This window comes from Hemibagrus wyckioides, linkage group LG08 (assembly GCF_019097595.1).
Source record: "Hemibagrus wyckioides isolate EC202008001 linkage group LG08, SWU_Hwy_1.0, whole genome shotgun sequence".
Lineage (NCBI taxonomy): Eukaryota > Metazoa > Chordata > Actinopteri > Siluriformes > Bagridae > Hemibagrus > Hemibagrus wyckioides.
Genome location: NC_080717.1, coordinates 21,662,336 through 21,688,346, shown reverse-complemented (window position 1 = coordinate 21,688,346; position 26,011 = coordinate 21,662,336). Strand labels below are relative to the sequence as shown.

General features: G+C 39.8%; 1 protein-coding gene across 4 annotated transcripts in view; it reads left to right on the top strand.

Moving 5' to 3' along the window:
- Nucleotides 1–26,011, top strand: part of atp8a1 (ATPase phospholipid transporting 8A1) — a 160,562-nt gene that overhangs the window by 45,758 nt on the left and 88,793 nt on the right. For 2 of the 4 annotated variants that reach the window (XM_058396948.1, XM_058396945.1), the window contains exons 7-13: nt 142–215; nt 2,416–2,485; nt 3,888–4,015; nt 4,842–4,953; nt 7,158–7,323; nt 11,060–11,187; nt 16,694–16,771. In XM_058396948.1, the coding sequence (XP_058252931.1) occupies nt 142–215; nt 2,416–2,485; nt 3,888–4,015; nt 4,842–4,953; nt 7,158–7,323; nt 11,060–11,187; nt 16,694–16,771 (756 nt within the window). The remainder of the gene's footprint in view (nt 1–141; nt 216–2,415; nt 2,486–3,887; nt 4,016–4,841; nt 4,954–7,157; nt 7,324–11,059; nt 11,188–16,693; nt 16,772–26,011) is intronic. The other 2 variants (XM_058396947.1, XM_058396946.1) reach the window with 1 other exon arrangement.

The following is a 26,011-nucleotide window of genomic DNA, read 5'->3' as shown; positions in this document are numbered from 1 at the left end:
CTGTTTCTGTGTCTCTCTTCCCCTTGTGTGGCTCTGTGCACTCTTTCCCTACCTCAATCTTCATTTCCATCATCACCACCTCCACTTCCACCCTACTCCTCCCTGCCCGCCCGTCCTGCTGGGACTGCTGGGTAATTTAAGGTGGCGGTAGGGGAGGTAGTTCGAGCCTCCAACGGAGATCACCTCCCAGCTGACCTCATCATTCTGTCGTCCAGGTCAGGAACAGCGACGGGCTGCATGAGCGCTGCAGGGGACTGGGGAGGGTGTGGGTTTGTGGGGACGGGGTTCTGCAGTGCACAGGTGGAGGGATGCTGCTGGTTTGACGTTTGCTTCTTCTTCTTTTTTTCCCAGCCTTGTGCTTCATGTGATTGTCCGCCTTGGCTGTCAAAGCTAATTTTAGCAACACTGATCTGATATTAGCCGCTTTAGCTTCGAGACAGATTACAAGCAGAAGCTCAGTCTCCTATGGGGTGTTTTTTGTTGTTTACTGAAACAATCACTGGTCAATAAACCTAGACATGATATTTGGAAAAAGTCAGATTTGTAATTAGGGATGCAGTTTCGAGTACAGATTTTTTTTTTGGTGCTCACCTTATGATGCTGATACCGATACCAAAACGAGTAAAAATTAGTCAGAGAAGATTAATTTAGCTCTGTTTCCATGAAAAGTATCCGTATGAGAGTTTCAACACTTCCGCTACTAAATACGTTTGTTAACCTAATGTTAGCTAGTTGGTTTCCATTTGTTACGTCGGATTGAGTAGCGGGAATTGTTCCACTTCAGAAAGCTGTAAAAGTACACTATATTGCCAAAAGTTTTGGGACACCCCTCCAAATCACTGAATTCAGGTGTTTTCCGATCACTTCCATGGCCACATAAAATCTTCAGCAAACGAAGACAATTTCATGCTCCCAACTTTGTGGGAACAGTTTGCGGATGGCCTCTTCCTGTTCCAACATGGCTGCACACCAGTGCACAAAGCAAGGTCCATAAAGACATGGATGAGTGAGTTTGGTGTGGAGGAGTCCTGATCTCTAACTGATAGAACACCTTTGGGATGAATTACAGCGAGCCAGACTGCGAGCCAGGCCTTCTCGTTCAACATCAGTGCCTGACCTCACAAATGTGCTTCTAGTGGAACGGTCAAAAATTCCCATAAACACACTCCTAAACCTTGTGGAAAGCCTTCCCAGAAGAGTTGAAGCTGTTTTAGCTGTAAAGGGCGGGACAACTCCATATTAAACCCTATTGATTAAGAATGGGATGTCATTAAAGTTCATGTGCATGTAAAGGCAGACGTCCCAAAAGCTTTTGGCAATATAATGTTTTCATTATCAGTGGCTGACTGTCAACAACACACCAGATGAGAAATGTTTCTCATTTTTCACTAATCTGTGATGATCTGAAATGTCCCATCATTAGTTGTATTTATGTTTCAGATGTTTTGTAAGGTCACTTGTATTGCAGGATATTAGAGACCGACTCTGTAGTAGCTCGTCTGTATACATTTTCCAGGTCACAGTCTGCTTTTGTACGTCCGCATCGTCTGTTCATGATCACGTAGTGTTGCCATTTATGATTGAACAAGCATGGTATCAGGCTGGTATCAGTATGGATGCATCCCTGTTTAGTATATGTATTTAGTCTTGTGATATGTGCAATGCGTTTTAGCGAAACGTCTTGAATGGCTGTGTGCGCCGAGTCAGTGCATGGCTGCATGCTGTCTCGGTGCTGAATGAACACAGTGTTGGCGCTACCGCACACTGTATATGTCATCTGTTGACCAATTAAATGGAAAAGACTGGAACACATCGCAGAAGAGGTTCTTTTGAGACACCATCCAGGCATTTATTTAGGAGAGAAGCTGTGTAGCTGAAAGATATCATCGAAAAGCAATACGCATGAGCCGGGAGGTTCTTTGAATATTAATATTTAAGATTTTTAAGCGTACCATCTTCCTTGTTTAGGCTTTTACATTCACTCTTAACCCTCCATCTGTGTGCCGTGTCACTATGCTGCATTCTCCTTTGTTGCATGATTGTGTAACTAATCTAAAGAACAGCTCAATACAAGACTCTGAATCTAAACAAAGACGTCAGCGTGGAGCATTTTGTGAGGGCTTTGTCAAACACGTAGAGGCAGATGTTTGTAGCTGTAGAAATGTTCACCCACTTGGAGGCATTGTGGCTAAGCTTCACACAGTTGACCGCTTCTTTGGTTTTGTCAGGGTTTTGTATTGAGCGGTTTCACATTGCATCCTAATAAATCGTAACATCTGTGTGATTTGGATGTTATTACTTAATATTTCATTTCTGCTTGTAGACCTTTAAAACCCTTTTGTAGTGTTTATAGACTGATAGTTAGTTGTAAACAAGTTGTTTACTATGTTAATTGTACCACTTATTACATTTTAGCGAACCTCAAGGAATGTGTTATATAGAAACCTCAAACCTGGATGGAGAAACGAACCTTAAAATCAGACAAGTGAGTATTTTTTGCTATTTAGAAGGGCAACTTACCTCAGATTTTATTGAGTGAAAAATGAATGGAATGTCATTTAGGCTTTTTATGAACCTAGTATAGAATATGTATAGAATCATGCTTATAACTCCTCTGTTTATCTATAAGAACTTAGACATGAATAAAGACTTGTCTCACTCTATATTTTACTTTTTTCTTTGCAATTATCCACTCAGTGAATCATGTGGTGATTAAAACATTTACATTTCTGGCATTTGGCAGACTTCCTTATCCAGAGTGGCTTACATTTATCTCATTTTATACAAATGAGCAATTAAGGGTTAAGGGCCTTACTCAGGGGCCCAGCAGTGGCAGATTTTAATGGACCTGGGATTTGAACTCTCAACCTTCTGATCAGTAATCCAACACCTTCACCACTAAGCTACTACATGCCAGATACACTATATAGCCAAAAGTTTTGGGACACCCCTCCAAATCATTAAATTCAGGTGTTGGGCTTGGCCCCTTAGTTCCAGTGAAAGGAACTCTTCATGCTTCAGCATACCAAGACATTTTGGACAATTTCATGCTCCCAACTTTGTGGGAAAAGTTTGGGGATGACCCCCTTCCTGTTTCAACATGGCTGCACACCATTAGGAGGGGTGTCCCAAAACTTTTGCCAATATAGTGTACATGTGAAGAGTTTTCTGTAATGATCACATCTATTATCAGAGTGGAGGAAAACGTTTGCAGCATGGTCGTCAGTGTCCGAATGACTGGACCGAGTATTTCAGTAACTCCTGATCTGAGATGTTCTTCTAGTCTCAAACTGGTCAGTAAACTGTAGCCTTGTGCAGGTTCCTGATCTTGGATGATTGGAGGGGTCCTCGCTAAGGCCACATTTCTAACCTAGTCGCTTCAACTTTTATTTTTTTCTTTATTTTTTATATTTATTTTTGCTATCTGAGATGCTTTTCTGCACAACACTGCTGTAAAACTGCCCCTCAGTGGTATTATTATTATTATTGCAAATAATACATTTATTTATGTATTTATTTAATTAATTTTAATTTAATTTTATTTTTTCCACCATTCTGTGTAAACTCTGAAGATGTGAGATTTCTAAAATACTGAAATCAGCCCTTCTGGCACCAACCAAGTCACTATGATGCTGTTTAATGTGTTTGTTGACTGAAGCTCTTGAACATTTAGCTGTATAGTTCTCGAAATTGCTCTGATGTCACTGGATTGGATAATTGCAGTATTGAGCAGTGAACAGTCATTTAGAATAAATTAGACCGTGAGTGTGTATAGGATTGAATACCGCTGTTCAAACTCTCCTCATCTTTGATCTTTAACACCCTGATGATGAATCAATCTGTAGAAGAGCTTATTGTTGTGCTGTATCACATTCAATCATTCCTAGGGCCTTCAGGTCACCTCTGATATAAAGGACATTGACAGCCTGATGCGTCTGTCTGGTCGTATGGAGTGCGAGAGCCCCAACAGGCACCTGTACGAGTTTGTAGGCAACATCCGTCTTGATGGACACAGGTGAGAGGGACGTGGGGACACTGCGTGGGTGTAGAAGGGGGTCAGGTGAGGGAAGAGTATTCACATGCTGTACTGCATTCAGGTGGAACACTGATCGAGCGGAGTCGGACGTATTAGAGAAGTAGCTGAAATATTAATGATGGAAAGCATGTCAAGACATTTTTAGACATTGCAGTCTGTGCTAAAATACACCGGTCAGGCATAGCATTATGAGCACTGAGAGGTGACGTGAATAACACTGATTATCTCTTAGTGGGTGGGATATTTTAGGCAGCAAGTGAACATTTTGTCAGGAAAAATAAGCAAGTGTAAGGAGTTTGACGAAGGGCCAAATGGTGATGACTAGACGACTGGATCAGAGCATCTCCAAAACTGCAGCTCTTGTGGGGTGTTCCCGGTCTGCAGTGGTCAGTATCTATCGGCAGCCAAGGCTCGTTGATGCACGTGGGGAGCAAAGGCTGGACCGTGTCAGAATACATAGTGCATGACAGGTCAACAACACAATATTAGGCAGGGATAATGTTATGCCTGGTGGGGGTGTGTGTGTGTGCGCATATATATATATATATATATATATATATATACACACACCTTGGTACAGCAGTGGCTTATATTTTAATGCAGACATTGTGAATAAATTACATAATATTTCAGTTTTTGTTGCATCATTGTACGTAAAGTTGGTTTATTTCCTAGTAGTGTTAAATCACCTGCACAATTCTTCCCCCCTCTGCGCTTGATGCTACAGTGTCAGTGCTAGTGACATCCTGTCATCCAGCTTGAAGCGTTTTGTTAAGTCAGCGTGACGATATCTTTCTTACTCCAGCACAGTGCCACTGGGTCCGGATCAGATCCTCCTGAGAGGAGCGCAGCTCAGAAACACGCAGTGGGTGCACGGCATCGTGGTCTACACAGGACACGACACGAAGCTCATGCAGGTGGGCCTTCTCTCCACATCTTCCAACACGTTTCATTTAAGCACTTTCTCCACAGAGGATTTCCTCAAGGAGCGTTTAAGCACCTGAAGAGTTTGCTGAACTGGCACAGCATTGTTCTGTTGCAGAGGCAGTCGAGGCTGATGACTGCAGATGCTGCTGATGTATGATGGAGTTAATCGCCCTGCTGCGTCAGTCTGTGTGCATGCAGTGTGCACGCTTTATTAATCCTCATGCTCTGCACAGTGGAAGACTCTGAACAGCATTTTACATATTAATACGATAGAGTGTTGAATAAGAAACGGTGGGAATGTTAGAGGGGTTGGGTTTATATACACCTTCTGTTTTATATTAAGGGACGTCACTGACTTCTACATAATTTAATCTAATTATAACTTTAATATAAATATGGCCAACACCTTTACACTCGCTCATGCATGCAGTTATTCAGTCAACAAGTTCATGTGCACATCAATTGTCAGATTTAATATAAATATTACATATAGTTTACATCAGGGGTCTCCTTTCCAACCTTTTTCCCCTCTGAGAGCTACTTTGACAAAATGAAGGTGGCCAAGAGCTACTCATGTTATATTATTAATAACATTTATTTACATAGCTTATTGCCATGAACTAAATCAGCTGAATAAGAATTTTTGCGTTTTAAATAAAGGTCAATATCGAACTGTCATAATTTGCATATAATATAATATAATAATCAGCATGTTGAGTCGAGTTAATTGATTTAACACAATGGCTTTGCTGACCAGACTTCTTATTGTCTGAATTCATTCGTTCCCATGGATTCTGTTTATCAGCCGATTAGTCACATATCCTGACATGCCATGGGACACCTTTAATTTTTAAAAACAAAGACTTGACATTCTATTAGACTTTGTGATTTAAATAATAGTATTTTTCATATGCAATTTTTTTTTGGGTGGGGTGGGGGGGTATTACCGAGTACTTTACTCTGAAACACCACCAGCACTAATAAGAAATGTCTACAGCTTCTTCCCGCAGCAGGACAGATTCATTCAGCAGTTTTACTTTGGCAGCATCGTAGCACTGTCGAATCCACAGAGGCTTCCAAGTTAAAAGGATCGGCCACCTTTTCTTTATCCTTTATGCAAACGACTTCAATTTGTGTTTCTAGATTTAAGCATATATAACGCTTCCATGTACCATCTCGGTGCTGCGTGTAAAAGGATGCAGAAGAGCAGAGTCAGATTTCGTTACAACAACCGGAAAGGGGATTTGATTGGGATGAAATTTAAACGGGTTTATTGAGTAAATTTGATTTGATTTTGTACACATTCGATGAAACTTATAAGCTACTTATTAGTGATGGAGACCCCTAGTTTATTTTTCGGAACAAAACATGGTTCCATTGCTTATACTAAACTTGAAACGTTTCTAAATACGGTACTGAATTGTATAGAGTGAGCGTGATCAATTCACGTCGTATTACGGGAAATCAGTTACACTGTGGAAACCCCTGAGGATGTCGGCAACCATGGGTTCTATAGCTATATTAGTGAATCAACACATTCATGGTGGAATGGTGCTGCAGCAGTAATTTGTCTCTGCTCAGGTGCGAGCTCGGTGATCGAGTTTATTCAGGGCTTTGAATAAATCAGGCTGGATGTACGAAAGCGAACTGTGTTAATAGCATTTCGATCATTAACACGGTCACATGGAACCGATGTATGTGTTTTAATTAAATAACTTCAACAGTCTTTTTCTTTTTCCCCCTGTGCAAAAGCTTTCAGATTTCAGCCAGGTTGCTTGTGGCATGGTTATTGAAACGAGAATGAGATTAGCATGCACAACAGTCTCTAGAGTTGATTTACACAGAATGGTGCGCAAAGCAAAAAACATCCGGTGAGCAGCAGGTCTGAGCTGACAGGAAGGATAACTCTCCTATAATAATCTCACTCTACATCTGTGTGGAGCAGAAAAGCATCCCAGATGAACAGCCTGCTGAATCATAAAGTGGACAGGTTTTACTCCGGATAGCCGAGAACAGAAATCTGAGGCTATAGTGGACACCGGCTCACCAAAACAGGATATACTGGGAAAACCATCTCCTGCTTCATGCATTGTATTGCTGCCTCGTGATTAGATAATTGCGTTGAACAAGAATGAGCGGTCAGTGAGTGTATTTTTAGATTTTGGGTTACTAATCCCAACAAATCTCCTTTCAGAACTCCACTCGACCTCCTCTGAAGCTGTCCAACGTGGAGCGCATCACCAACTTTCAGATCCTGGTGCTGTTCGGCTGCTTGTTGGCCATCTCTCTGGTTTGCTCCATCGGACAAACCATCTGGAAGTACCAGTACGGCAATGACGCCTGGTACATGGACCTCAACTGTAAGCGTCTCGCTCATCATCTTCATGCTGTACCGCCCTCCTGTCTCTGTCTGCTCACACATTTGTTGATTGTTGTGTTGTTGTTTTTAATTTACCTGCATTAATGTCAGCCTTTCTTTGAGTTTGCCCTTTATAAAAACAAATATGCATTGCTACGCAAGTGAATATTTGTCTATTTAAAAAGAAAAAAAAACAAAACCCGGGAAAACGTTTTGTATTTCCCTGTAAGTTAATAGTGTTGACATGCATACACATGTGTTTGGGATGTGGAAATGGTTGAGTATCACAACGCTGCTGAATATTTTTTTCAGTTTTTCTCTTGTTTCCTTTCTAACATTCTGTTTTGGTTTTGTTTTGTTTTGTTTCTGTGTTGTTGTCATTTGTTTTCTTTAACAGCTCCAGGTAACAACCATTTAAAAGCCCTGGCCATGCGTGAATCAGCCCTCCTTACTAATCCCTAGCTGAGGCTCAGGCTTTGCTGAGCAAACCCAGGCCGTTATGCGCTTGCCCTACTTTGTGAGGGTGATTGCAGAGGACGGCACACACCAGGGATCCAGTGATAGGTTTATCCCCTCCAGATATGTGACTGTATAGACTTTCCTAGTGCCTGATCTCAGCCATGTTTCCCCTTCCACCTTCATTCCGGTGACACGTTAAGCTCTTTGCAAGTACCTGGCCTAAAGCACCGCTTCACTTTCTTTTAATAATAAACGAGGCAAAACATCTTGCGCCCTCATTTTTCGTTCATTCGGGAACCGTGTGTGTGAGGCGGCCTGGGAAAACCCTCGGAGCCAGTTTTCCTTCTTTCTGTAGTTCTGATACAGATTTCCCTGAACTGAAAGGAGTTCTCCTTTTGTACAAATCTCAACCATGCTGCGATTTTACATTTTATACTAGCAAGTCAGACGCCATGGCTACCTCTGCAGAAAACATTACTCTTAGTATTTACAAAGCACAATTAAATACGTTTCCAAAAGCAAATCGTTTTGATCATCAGCATTATTCACATTTCTGCCTCGATATTTTTGAGGCTATAAAGGATGTGAAAGCTATCGTGTACACACGGGGCTGTCTTCTGTTCTCAGGAGCATCACAGACGTTTTATCAGCTGCTCTCTGATCACAAGCTTAATTCCACTTTATTATGTAGTGTAACTACATATGGTGAGTGAAAATGTTTCCACGCCGTCTCAGCGAAATATATTTTCTTACGCAAACGTCAAAAATATATTATTTTTATTCTCTTTTATTGTCTCATTTTCTACAATCCAGCTTTTTTATTATTTTTTTTTACAGGCTGCCTCACATCACATGCTCTGTCTTCCCTTTAATATAGAGACCTTTAGTAGTCATGATGCAGGATTCCCTGCTAAGTCGAGATGCCTGAGGGACAAGCAGTGACCTTTTCTAAATGCCTCGGCCCTCTCTTACCCCTCGCTGCTGCTGCTGCTGCTGCCATTGCTGCTTCTTTGTGTTTCCACTGTCTTTTGTTTCACCGCTGCTGACGGACCTGAGAACAGAACACATGTATTAATGCAAATTGGGATGTTTTATAACACGATCCGAACTCGAGCGATGGAGAGAATCTCTGACCAAGGCTCTTGCAAATTGATTAACCTGTCACCACAAATCATCACACTTTGTTTTGTTTTTTTGTTTCTTTGCTTTTAGCCTGTATAAGAAAGGTTGTTTATGTCCAGTTCGATCCCGGCTTGTTTTATGACCTCTGCCGTTCCCTGCAGTCGGTGAGTTTCGCCTCACAGTTTCGCCGCATTGCTTTATGACGTCGGCTCAACAGGCTGGATTGTAACGCAGCCATCGTAGACCATAAAGCTATCGAAGGGAACAGTAAGGTCATAATTCAGGCCTCCATCTAGAGAGTGATTGTTATAACTCTGAAGGAGCGAGACTCAGTCGAATGCTAGATTTTGTCGTGAACTGAACCGGGAAAAAAAAAAAAGATGGAGAGAGAGCAGTGACATTGATGCATCTGATTGAGCCGTTTACTTACTTTCAACAATCGTGTCGTGAAAAGCAGCAGGAGACATGGCGCACAGAATAGAGTCTAGAATATCTTCCATAACCAGGTGTAGATTTTCTCCTCGTACCTCATACAGCAGAAGTGTAGCGATCATTCACTATGAATTATTCATTTGACCTCAACCCTCCCTGTGATTTTCTGCCATCAGCCTCGTCCTAGGTCATCCTCTGTGATGAGACCTGTAATACTTTATGCACAAGCTCCGCTTCTTATGCATTCGCACCACCTGCAGTGACACCCCCCCTCCTCTCAACCACCCCCACCCCCCACCCTGCTGCCCCTACTCATCTCCTTGGGAGTGTAAAAATAACACTTTTTTTTTTTGTCTTCCGAATTGCTGACCTCGCAGTACACTCTTTAACGTCTCACTGCAACCCCTGGTGCACTGCTTTACTGTTTACAGCTGGGACGATCCTGCCGTAGCTGGTTAACCCGCATCAGGGAGGATCGCCAATCGCAGCCTTTAATCTAATCACCGGAACGTCTTGCTGCATCGATGCAGGGCTCTTGGCTGCATGTCCGGTGCTCGGAGCATGTCGTGTGGTGGAATAGTATAGAGCACTGTAACTTGAGTACAGGATGGTGTTATTCTATACTTCTGCTATTCAGCGCTTGCAAATATGTGTGATTGGATATTAGCCTTTTAAAAAAATCGCTCTTCATTCATCACACAGTTTAGTTGCTATTTTTTGTAGATCCCCAGATGTGAAGAAGTGATGCTAATGATGCATTTAGAATTCCATTCTATTCTGTAGAAGTGATGCTAATTAAATCTGTTATCTGACTCAATCCTAATGTCTCCAGTCTACATAAACAATCATAAATGGCACCACTCTCTCTCTCTCTTTTTTTATTTATTTTTTTTTAACCCCTCCTCCTCCTCCTCCACCTCCTCCAGGGAGTGCTTTGGGCCGAGTCCCTCTCCTTTGCATCAAATCATCCGAACTGGTCATGTTGCCCTCCACCATCTAGCAGTCATCTCTCTCCCGCTGTGTTCAGACTCTGCCTCCATAACAGTAGTCTTCATCATTGGCCACCTTTTGCTTACTGTCCATTCTAAATGTTTGGGGTTTTTTTGTGCCCTTGGGTAAGGACTCCCTCTCTCCTATCTGCTCTGTTAGAGCAGGATTGGGTTGTATACAGGACAGGTAATGCTCATTGAACTCACGGTTAGTTCACGCGTGAGCCGTGACGTGCCATGTGTCACTGTAGCTTCGTTTTGTCTCCGTTTTGTTCACGGTGGGATTTGAGATGGGAGAAGTCTCGGTCCTGTCACCCCAGTGCTTTGTGTGGATCTCATTGCTTGGAGTCGTGCTCGTTCCAAAGACGGCTGCTTTGACGTCACCCAACTTTGTTTGGAAGCTCAGCTAACTGAATTACGAGGGTGCTAATTGAATGGGGATGGAATCTCATGCTTTAGAGGCTGCTGGGAGAGGTGTGGAGGGGGAGGTATGGGGTAATCTCAGCTAATGGCACAACGTTTGGACAACGTTCTGTGGTAGACACGTAACGTTGTGGAAACGATGCCCATTAGATGAGAGTGAGCTTCTGGCATTGTTGATTTCCTTTATTCTTTTCCCTACTACGTACATGTCCCGTCTATTTGAACTGACTCCGTCTCTTTGTACTGCCCCTCTTTCCTTTCTGTACTTTTTTTTTTTTCCTTTCCTTGTTCTTCCTCTCTGGACTCTGTCAGACGGCGGTGCAGCGAACTTCGGTCTAAACTTCCTCACCTTCATCATCCTCTTCAACAACTTGATTCCCATCAGTCTGCTGGTGACGTTGGAGGTGATCAAATTCATCCAGGCCTACTTCATCAACTGGGTGAGCACGAGACACAGAGCGGGTTTCATTTAAATAATGGTCTGCATTTGTGCTTTTTAGCTTTTTAGAGTTTGTGTGCGAGCTTATCTACTGAGCGCAAGACACCTGACTCACTCACAATCCAATCAGCTACGTGTCCAGAGCTCTGCAGCACTATAGAGGGCTGTGTCAGGTCAGGTCTGTACAGGAATGTAATTAGAGAAGTGGAGTGTGAATCTACGTCTTAAATCCTCAGTAGGCTTAGTGACCTGCTAACATTTCCCTTACATTTTTTTTTCATTTGTGCAGCTAACGTGTCTCCGAGGACTAAGCAGCATAACATTACTATGAGAGTGCTGTGCGTGCGTGCGTGCGTGTGTGTGTGTGTGTGTGTGTGTGTGTCCATCAGCTGTCTAGAATTAAAAAGAAAGTATGTTGTAGCAGACTAACTAAGCAGAATGTTTATATTTATTGCTAATAACACTGAAGGGCTATATATATATATAATATATATATATTTGTCAGAAGTATTCAGTCAGCCTATTAACACCTGTTACACACCACAGTGCTGTTCTCAAATCTGATTGGTTAACAGCTCTGATAGTACATTTGGTTATAATTCACTTATACATATACACTGTGTTGCCAAAAGTTTTGGGACACCCCTCCAAATTATTGAATTCAGGTGTTGTGTTTCAGGGGTTGGACTCGGCCCTTTAGTTCCAGTGAAAGGAACTCTTAATGCTTCAACATACCAAGACATTTTGGACAATTTCATGCTCCCAACTTTGGGGATGACCCCTTCCTGTTTCAACATGACTGTACACCAGTGCACAAAGTAAGGCCCATAATGACATGGATGAGTGAGTTTGGTGTGGAGGAACTTGACTGGACTGCACTGAGTCCTGACCTCAACCTGATAGAACACCATTGGGGTGAATTAGAGTGGAGACTGTGAGCCAGGCCTTCTCATCCAACATCAGTGCCTGACCTCACAAATGCGCTGGTAGAGGAATGGTCAAAAATTCCCATAAATACACTCATAAACCTTGTGGAAAGCCTTCCCAGAAGAGTTGAAGCTGTTATAGCTGTAAAGTACGGGGCAACTTCATATTGACATTCATGTACATGTAAAGGCAGATGTCTCAGTTTTGACCTGGGTTGCAGTCTCTGAGAAAGGTGTTCTATCAGGTTGAGGTCAGGACTCTGTGCAGGCCAGTCAAGTTCCTCCACACCAAACTCGCTCATCCATGTCTTTATGGACCTTGCTTTGTGCACTGGTGTGCAGTCATGTTGGAACAGGAAGGGGACATGCCCAAACTGTTCCCACAAAGTTGGGAGCATGAAATTGTCCAAAATGTCTTGGTATGCTGAAGCATTAAGAGTTCCTTTCACTGGAACTAAGGGGTCAAGCCCAACCCCTGAAAAACAACACCGGAGTTCAATGATTTGGAGGGGTGTCCCAAAACTTTTGGCAATATTGTGTATCGTGCTCATTCTAATATATTACTGCTTCATAATTAACAAAAAATAATGCTAAAAATCATTCACATGAGCTAGAAACATAAATCCTGAATTAGATTTCACTCTTTGGCCAAAATTTTGGATGCAAGCTTTGTGTCAGAAACAATGCCTAATGAGAAGTGGGACATCCCGTAAGCTTCGAAACATCTGGAATACGTCCAGAAGAGAATGGAGGACTGCAGTGCAGCATCTCACACACTGCACTACTATAGGACAGAGAGTGGAGTGTTTTTCACTCAAGAGCTACAGTGCCACTTGTTAAATTTGCCTCTTCTGATCCACACACTTCCCAGTCTCCAGGGATGTTTTAGAAACAAAGCCTGAGAGTGGAACTAAAAGTGGAACGTTATCAAAATAACCATTTTACACTCGACAAAACTGGATTTGGATTTGAGCCGAGACCGTGTTCGGTTTTAAACCTTTCCCAGAGCGCAGGAACTCTCTCAGCTGATTCTCTTCACAGGCCTTTCTCTGAGGAACTCCGTGATGGTGTAATGTAGTGTGTATTAGTATGTAGTGTGTTGTGTGGAACACGGGTCTTAGTGTGTGTTAGATAGATAGTGTGTAGTTGTGGGGAACACGGGTCTTAGTGTGTGTTAGATAGATAGTGTGTAGTTGTGGGGAACACGGGTCTTAGTGTGTGTTAGATAGTGTGTAGTTGTGGGGAACACGGGTCTTAGTGTGTGTTAGATAGATAGTGTGTAGTTGTGGGGAACACGGGTCTTAGTGTGTGTTAGATAGATAGTGTGTAGTTGTGGGGAACACGGGTCTTAGTGTGTGTTAGATAGATAGTGTGTAGTTGTGGGGAACACGGGTCTTAGTGTGTGTTAGATAGATAGTGTGTAGTTGTGGGGAACACGGGTCTTAGTGTGTGTTAGATAGATAGTGTGTAGTTGTGGGGAACACGGGTCTTAGTGTGTGTTAGATAGATAGTGTGTAGTTGTGGGGAACACGGGTCTTAGTGTGTGTTAGATAGATAGTGTGTAGTTGTGGGGAACACGGGTCTTAGTGTGTGTTAGATAGATAGTGTGTAGTTGTGGGGAACACGGGTCTTAGTGTGTGTTAGATAGATAGTGTGTAGTTGTGGGGAACACGGGTCTTGGTGTGTGTTAGATAGATAGTGTGTAGTTGTGTGGAACACGGGTCTTAGTGTGTGTTAGATAGATAGTGTGTAGTTGTGTGGAACACGGGTCTTGGTGTGTGTTAGATAGTGTGTAGTTGTGTGGAACACGGGTCTTGGTGTGTGTTAGATAGTGTGTAGTTGTGTGGAACACGGGTCTTGGTGTGTGTTAGATAGTGTGTAGTTGTGGGGAACACGGGTCTTAGTGTGTGTTAGATAGATAGTGTGTAGTTGTGGGGAACACGGGTCTTAGTGTGTGTTAGATAGATAGTGTGTAGTTGTGTGGAACACGGGTCTTGGTGTGTGTTAGATAGTGTGTAGTTGTGGGGAACACGGGTCTTGGTGTGTGTTAGATAGATAGTGTGTAGTTGTGGGGAACACGGGTCTTAGTGTGTGTTAGATAGATAGTGTGTAGTTGTGGGGAACACGGGTCTTGGTGTGTGTTAGATAGATAGTGTGTAGTTGTGTGGAACACGGGTCTTAGTGTGTGTTAGATAGTGTGTAGTTGTGGGGAACACGGGTCTTAGTGTGTAGTTGTGGGGAACACGGGTCTTAGTGTGTAGTTGTGGGGAACACGGGTCTTAGTGTGTGTTAGATAGTGTGTAGTTGTGGGGAACACGGGTCTTAGTGTGTAGTTGTGGGGAACACGGGTCTTAGTGTGTAGTTGTGGGGAACACGGGTCTTAGTGTGTAGTTGTGGAGAACACGGGTCTTAGTGTGTAGTTGTGTGGAACACGGGTCTTAGTGTGTTTTAGATAGTGTGTAGTTGTGGGGAACACGGGTCTTAGTGTGTAGTTGTGGGGAACACGGGTCTTAGTGTGTAGTTGTGGGGAACACGGGTCTTAGTGTGTAGTTGTGGGGAACACGGGTCTTAGTGTGTAGTTGTGTGGAACACGGGTCTTAGTGTGTAGTTGTGGGGAACACGGGTCTTAGTGTGTGTTAGATAGATAGTGTGTAGTTGTGGGGAACACGGGTCTTAGTGTGTGTTAGATAGATAGTGTGTAGTTGTGGGGAACACGGGTCTTAGTGTGTGTTAGATAGATAGTGTGTAGTTGTGGGGAACACGGGTCTTAGTGTGTAGTTGTGGGGAACACGGGTCTTAGTGTGTAGTTGTGGGGAACACGGGTCTTAGTGTGTGTTAGATAGTGTGTAGTTGTGGGGAACACGGGTCTTAGTGTGTAGTTGTGGGGAACACGGGTCTTAGTGTGTAGTTGTGGGGAACACGGGTCTTAGTGTGTAGTTGTGGGGAACATGGGTCTTAGTGTGTAGTTGTGGGGAACACGGGTCTTAGTGTGTAGTTGTGGGGAACACGGGTCTTAGTGTGTGTTAGATAGTGTGTAGTTGTGGGGAACACGGGTCTTAGTGTGTAGTTGTGGGGAACACGGGTCTTAGTGTGTTTTAGATAGTGTGTAGTTGTGGGGAACACGGGTCTTAGTGTGTAGTTGTGGGGAACACGGGTCTTAGTGTGTAGTTGTGGGGAACACGGGTCTTAGTGTGTAGTTGTGGGGAACACGGGTCTTAGTGTGTAGTTGTGGGGAACACGGGTCTTAGTGTGTAGTTGTGGGGAACACGGGTCTTAGTGTGTAGTTGTGGGGAACACGGGTCTTAGTGTGTAGTTGTGGGGAACACGGGTCTTAGTGTGTAGTTGTGGGGAACACGGGTCTTAGTGTGTAGTTGTGGGGAACACGGGTCTTAGTGTGTGTTAGATAGTGTGTAGTTGTGTGGAACACGGGTCTTAGTGTGTAGTTGTGGGGAACACGGGTCTTAGTGTGTAGTTGTGGGGAACACGGGTCTTAGTGTGTGTTAGTGTGTAGTTGTGGGGAACACGGGTCTTAGTGTGTGTTACATAGTGTGTAGTTGTGGGGAACACGGGTCTTAGTGTGTGTTAGATAGTGTGTAGTTGTGGGGAACACGGGTCTTAGTGTGTAGTTGTGGGGAACACGGGTCTTAGTGTGTTTTAGATAGTGTGTAGTTGTGGGGAACACGGGTCTTAGTGTGTAGTTGTGGGGAACACGGGTCTTAGTGTGTAGTTGTGGGGAACACGGGTCTTAGTGTGTAGTTGTGGGGAACACGGGTCTTAGTGTGTAGTTGTGGGGAACACGGGTCTTAGTGTGTGTTAGATAGTGTGTAGTTGTGGGGAACACGGGTCTTAGTGTGTAGTTGTGGGGAACACGGGTCTTAGTGTGTAGTTGTGGGGAACACGGGTCTTAGTGTGTAGTTGTGGGGAACACGGGTCTTAGTGTGTGTTAGATAGTGTGTAGTTGTGTGGAACACGGGTCTTAGTGTGTAGTTGTGGGGAACACGGGTCTTAGTGTGTAGTTGTGGGGAACACGGGTCTTAGTGTGTGTTAGATAGATAGTGTGTAGTTGTGGGGAACACGGGTCTTAGTGTGTGTTAGATAGTGTGTAGTTGTGGGGAACACGGGTCTTAGTGTGTGTTACATAGTGTGTAGTTGTGGGGAACACGGGTCTTAGTGTGTGTTAGATAGATAGTGTGTAGTTGTGGGGAACACGGGTCTTAGTGTGTGTTAGATAGTGTGTAGTTGTGGGGAACACGGGTCTTAGTGTGTGTTAGATAGATAGTGTGTAGTTGTGGGGAACACGGGTCTTAGTGTGTAGTTGTGGGGAACACGGGTCTTAGTGTGTAGTTGTGGGGAACACGGGTCTTAGTGTGTGTTAGATAGATAGTGTGTAGTTGTGTGGAACACGGGTCTTAGTGTGTGTTAGATAGATAGTGTGTAGTTGTGGGGAACACGGGTCTTAGTGTGTGTTAGATAGATAGTGTGTAGTTGTGTGGAACACGGGTCTTAGTGTGTGTTAGATAGATAGTGTGTAGTTGTGGGGAACACGGGTCTTGATGTGAGTCTCGTGTTGGTTCACTTTAGGACACTGACATGCTGTATGAAGTCACCAACACTCCAGCTATGGCTCGAACATCCAACCTGAACGAAGAGCTGGGACAGGTACCACAAAGAGTACTCACTTATATCACACACACACACACACACACACACACTCATACACACACAAACACAAATACACACACACTCATACACAAAAACGCAAATATACTTATTCTCTCACACACATACTCTCACTCATATACACACACACAAAAACCCTCATACACACACAAACACAAACACCCAAATACACTCATACACACAAACACAAAAATACCCACACACATACATACACAAACACAAAAATACCCACACACTCATACATACACAAACACAAAAATACCCACACACTCATACACACACAAACACAAAAATACCCACACACTCATACATACACAAACACAAAAATACCCACACACTCATACACACACAAACACAAAAATACCCACACACTCATACACACACAAACACAAAAATACCCACACACTCATACACATAAACACACTCATACACACAAACACAAATACCCACACACTCATACATACACAAACACAAAAATACCCACACACTCATACACATAAACACAAAAATACCCACACACTCATACACACACAAACACAAAAATACCCACACACTCATACACACACAAACACAAAAATACCCACACACTCATACATACACAAACACAAAAATACCCACACACTCATACACATAAACACACTCATACACACAAACACAAAAATACCCACACACTCATACACATAAACACACTCATACACACAAACACAAAAATACCCACACACTCATACACATAAACACACTCATACATACACAAACACAAAAACACAAATACACTCATACACACACACACACACACACAAAAACACACAAACACAAATACACTCATACACACATACACACATACACAAATACACACAAATACACACATACACACACACAAACACAAAAACACAAATACACTCATACCCATACACACAAAAACACAAATACACTCATACCCACACACACAAAAACACAAATACACTCATACACACATACACACACAAACACAAAAACACAAATACACTCATACCCACACACATACACACAAAAACACAAATACACTCATACACACATACACACACACAAATACACTCATACACACACAAACACAAATACACAAATACACTCATACCCACACACTCATACACACAAAAACACAAATACACACATACACACACAAACACAAAAACACAAATACACTCATACCCACACACTCATACACACAAATACACTCATACACACACAAACACAAAAACACAAATACACTCATACACACAAAAACACAAATACACAAATACACTCATACACACATACACACATACACACAAATACAAAAACACAAATGCACTCATACCCACACACTCATACACACAAAAACACAAATACACACATACACACACAAACACAAAAACACAAATACACTCATACACACAAAAACACAAATACACAAATACACACATACACACATACACACAAACACAAATACACTCATACACACACAAACACAAATACACTCACTCATACACTCATACACACATACACACAAATACACTCATACACACAAACACACACAAATACACTCATACACACACAAACACAAATACACAAATACACTCATACACTCATACACACATACACACACAAAAACACAAATACACTCATACACACACACGCAAACACAAAAACACAAATACACTCATACATACACAAACACAAATACACTCATACACATACACACAAAAACACAAATACACTCATACACTCATACACACACAAACACAAAAACACAAATACACTCATACACAAACACAAAAACCCAAATACACACAAACACAAATACACACATACACACACAAACACAAAAACACACATACACACATACACACATACACACACAAACACAAATACACTCATACAAACACAAATACACTCATACACACACAAACACAAATACACACATACACACAAACACATACACAAATACACACAAACACACATACACACAAACACAAATACACAAATACACACACACAAACACAAATACACTCATACACACACAAACACAAATACACTCATACAAACACAAATACACTCATACACACACAAACACAAATACACACATACACACAAACACATACACAACAACACACAAACACACATACACACAAACACAAAAACACACATACACACACAAACACACATACACACATACACACACAAACACAAATACACAAATACACTCATACACACACAAACACAAATAAACAAATACACTCATACACACAAACACAAAAACACAAATACACTCATACAAACACAAATACACAAATACACTCATACACACACAAACACAAATACACAAATACACTCATACAAACACAAAAACACAAATACACTCATACACACACAAATACACAAATACACTCATACACACAAACACAAAAACACAAATACACTCATACACACACAAACACAAATACACTCATACACACACAAACACAAATACACTCATACACACACAAACACAAATACACTCATACACTCATACACATACACACAAATACACTCATACACACATACACACACAAACACAAAAACACACATACACACATACACACACAAACACAAATACACTCATACACAAACACAAAAACCCAAATACACACATACACACATACACATACACACAAACACAAAAACACAAATACACACACAAACACAAATACACAAATACACTCATACAAACACAAATACACAAATACACTCATACAAACACAAATACACTCATACACACACAAACACAAATACACACATACACTCATACACACACAAACACAAATACACAAACACAAATACACAAATACACTCATACACACAAACACAAAAACACAAATACACTCATACACACACAAACACAAAAACACAAATACGCTCATACAAACACAAATACACAAATACACAAATACACTCATACACAAATACACACATACACACAAACACAAATACACATACACACACAAACACAAATACACACATACACACATACACACACAAACACAAAAACACAAATACACAAATACACTCATACAAACACAAATACACTCATACACAAATACACACATACACACAAACACAAAAACACAAATACACACATACACACACAAACACAAATACACACATACACACACAAACACAAATACACACATACACTCATACACACAAACACAAAAACACAAATACACAAATACACTCATACAAACACAAATACACTCATACACTCATACACACATACACACAAACACAAATACACACACACACACAAACACAAATACACAAATACACTCATACACACACAAACACAAATACACTCATACAAACACAAATACACAAATACACTCATACACACACAAACACAAAAACACAAATACACACATACACACACAAACACAAATACACAAATACACTCATACACACACAAACACAAAAACACAAATACACTCATACAAACACAAATACACAAATACACTCATACACTCATACACATACACACAAAAACACAAATACACAAATACACTCATACACACACACACACACAAACACAAAAACACACATACACACACAAACACATACACAAATACACTCATACACAAACACAAATACACAAATACACACACACAAACACAAATACACTCATACACACACAAACACAAATACACTCATACAAACACAAATACACTCATACACACACAAACACAAATACACAAATACACTCATACACACAAACACAAAAACACAAATACACTCATACAAACACAAATACACAAATACTCTCATACACACACAAACACAAATACACTCATACACAAACACAAAAACACAAATACACTCATACACACAAACACAAAAACACAAATACACTCATACACACACAAACACAAAAACACAAATACACTCATACAAACACAAATACACTCATACACACACAAACACAAATACACACATACACTCATACAAACACAAATACACTCATACAAACACAAATACACAAATACACTCATACACACACACAAACACAAATACACTCATACCCACACACTCATACACACAAAAACACAAATACACAAATACACTCATACACACACAAACACAAATACACACATACACTCATACAAACACAAATACACAAATACACTCATACAAACACAAATACACAAATACACTCATACACACACAAACACAAAAACACAAATACACTCATACACTCATACACACACAAACACAAAAACACAAATACACTCATACACACACAAACACAAAAACAAATAATACAAATACACTCATACAAACACAAATACACAAATACACTCATACACACAAACACAAAAACACAAATACACTCATACAAACACAAATACACAAATACACTCATACACAAATACACACATACACACAAACACAAAAACACAAATACACATACACACACAAACACAAATACACACATACACACATACACACACAAACACAAAAACACAAATACACTCATACACCCACTGATACAAAAACACAAATACACAAATACACACATACACACATACACACAAACACAAAAACACAAATACACACATACACACACAAACACAAATACACACACACACACAAACACAAATACACACATACACTCATACACACACAAACACAAATACACACATACACTCATACACATACACACATACACACAAACACAAATACACACACACACAAACACAAATACACAAATACACTCATACACACACACAAATACACAAATACACTCATACAAACACAAATACACAAATACACTCATACACACACAAACACAAAAACACAAATACACTCATACACTCATACACACACAAAAACACAAATACACAAATACACTCATACACACACACACGCAAACACAAAAACACAAATACACTCATACATACACAAACACAAATACACTCATACACTCATACACTCATACACATACACACAAAAACACAAATACACAAATACACTCATACACAAACACAAAAACCCAAATACACAAAAACACACACACACATACACACACAAACACATACACAAATACACTCATACACAAACACAAAAACACAAAAACACAAATACACACATACACACATACACACATACACACATACACATACACACAAACACAAAAACACAAATACACACACAAACACAAAAACACAAATACACTCATACACACACAAACACAAATACACACATACACACAAACACAAATACACAAATACACACACACAAACACAAATACACAAATACACTCATACACACACAAACACAAAAACACAAATACACTCACAAACACAAATACACAAATACTCTCATACACACACAAACACAAATACACTCATACACAAACACAAAAACACAAATACACTCATACACACAAACACAAAAACACAAATACACTCATACACACACAAACACAAAAACACAAATACACTCATACAAACACAAATACACAAATACTCTCATACACACACAAACACAAATACACAAATACACTCATACACACAAACACAAAAACACAAATACACTCATACAAACACAAATACACAAATACACTCATACACACACAAACACAAATACACAAATACACTCATACACACACAAACACAAATACACTCATACACACACAAACACAAATACACACATACACTCATACACACACAAACACAAATACACACATACACTCATACAAACACAAATACACTCATACAAACACAAATACACAAATACACTCATACACACACACAAACACAAATACACTCATACCCACACACTCATACACACAAAAACACAAATACACAAATACACTCATACACACATACACACACACACAAATACAAAAACACAAATGCACTCATACCCACACACTCATACACACAAAAACACAAATACACACATACACACACAAACACAAAAACACAAATACACTCATACACACAAAAACACAAATACACAAATACACACATACACACATACACACAAACACAAAAACACAAATACACTCATACACACAAACACAAATATACTCACTCATACACTCATACACACATACACACAAATACACTCATACACACACAAACACAAATACACAAATACACTCATACACTCATACACACACAAAAACACAAATACACAAATACACTCATACACACACACACGCAAACACAAAAACACAAATACACTCATACACATACACACAAAAACACAAATACACTCATACACACATACACACACACACACACACACACACAAACACAAAAACACACATACACACATACACACACAAACACAAATACACAAATACACTCATACACAAACACAAAAACCCAAATACACACAAACACAAATACACAAATACACACATACACACATACACACATACACACATACACATACACACAAACACAAAAACACAAATACACACACAAACACAAAAACACAAATACACAAATACACTCATACAAACACAAATACACTCATACACACACAAACACAAATACACACATACACTCATACACACATACACACAAACACAAATACACACATACACACAAACACAAATACACACACACACAAACACAAATACACTCATACACTCATACACACACAAACACAAAAACACAAATACACAAATACACTCATACAAACACAAATACACAAATACACTCATACAAACACAAATACACAAATACACTCATACACACACAAACACAAATACACAAATACACTCATACAAACACAAATACACAAATACACTCATACACACACAAACACAAAAACACAAATACACAAATACACTCATACAAACACAAATACACTCATACACACACAAACACAAATACACACATACACTCATACACACACAAACACAAATACACACATACACACACACAAACACAAATACACTCATACACTCATACACACACAAACACAAATACACAAATACACAAATACACTCATACAAACACAAATACACTCATACACACACAAACACAAATACACAAATACACTCATACACACAAACACAAAAACACAAATACACTCATACACACACAAACACAAAAACACAAATACACTCATACAAACACAAATACACTCATACACACACAAACACAAATACACACATACACTCATACACACACAAATACACAAATACACTCATACACACACAAAAACACAAATACACTCATACACTCATACACACACAAACACAAAAACACAAATACACTCATACACACACAAACACAAATACACTCATACACATACACACAAAAACACAAATACACAAATACACTCATACACACATACACACACACACAAACACAAAAACACACATACACACATACACACACAAACACAAATACACAAATACACACATACACACACAAACACAAATACACAAATACACTCATACACACACAAACACAAAAACCCAAATACACAAATACACACATACACACAAACACAAAAACACAAATACACACACAAACACAAATACACTCATACACACACAAACACACAAACACAAATACACTCATACAAACACAAATACACAAATACACTCATACACACACAAACACAAATACACACATACACTCATACACACATACACACACACAAACACAAATACACAAATACACTCATACACACACAAACACAAATACACAAATACACTCATACATACACAAATACTCTCATACACACACAAACACAAATACACAAATACACTCATACACACAAACACAAATACACACATACACTCATACACACATACACACAAACACAAATACACACATACACACAAACACAAATACACACACACACACAAACACAAATACACTCATACACTCATACACACACAAACACAAAAACACAAATACACAAATACACTCATACAAACACAAATACACTCATACAAACACAAATACACAAATACACTCATACACACACAAACACAAAAACACAAATACACTCATACAAACACAAATACACAAATACACTCATACACACACAAACACAAAAACACAAATACACAAATACACTCATACAAACACAAATACACTCATACACACACAAACACAAATACACACATACACTCATACACACATACACACAAACACAAATACACTCATACACTCATACACACACAAACACAAAAACACAAATACACAAATACACAAATACACTCATACAAACACAAATACACAAATACACTCATACAAACACAAATACACAAATACACTCATACACACACAAACACAAATACACAAATACACTCATACACACAAACACAAAAACACAAATACACTCATACACACACAAACACAAAAACACAAATACACTCATACAAACACAAATACACAAATACACTCATACACACACAAACACAAATACACAAATACACTCATACACACACAAACACAAAAACACAAATACACTCATACACACACAAACACAAAAACACAAATACACTCATACACACACAAACACAAATACACTCATACACATACACACAAAAACACAAATACACAAATACACTCATACACACATACACACACACACACACAAACACAAAAACACACATACACACATACACACATACACACACAAACACAAATACACAAATACACTCATACACACACAAACACAAATACACAAATACACTCATACACACACAAACATAAATACACAAATACACTCATACAAACACAAATACACAAATACACTCATACACACACAAACACAAATACACAAATACACTCATACACACACAAACACAAATACACAAATACACTCATACACACACAAACACAAAAACACAAAAACACAAATACACTCATACACACATACACACATACACACACAAACACAAAAACACACACACACATACACACACAAATACACAAATACACTCATACACACACAAATACACAAATACACTCATACACACACAAAAACAAATACACTCATACACACACATACACACATACACACACAAATACACAAATACACTCATACACACACAAACACAAAAACACAAATACACTCATACAAACACAAATACACTCATACACACACAAACACAAATACACACATACACTCATACACACAAACACAAATACACAAATACACACACACACACACACACAAACACAAATACAC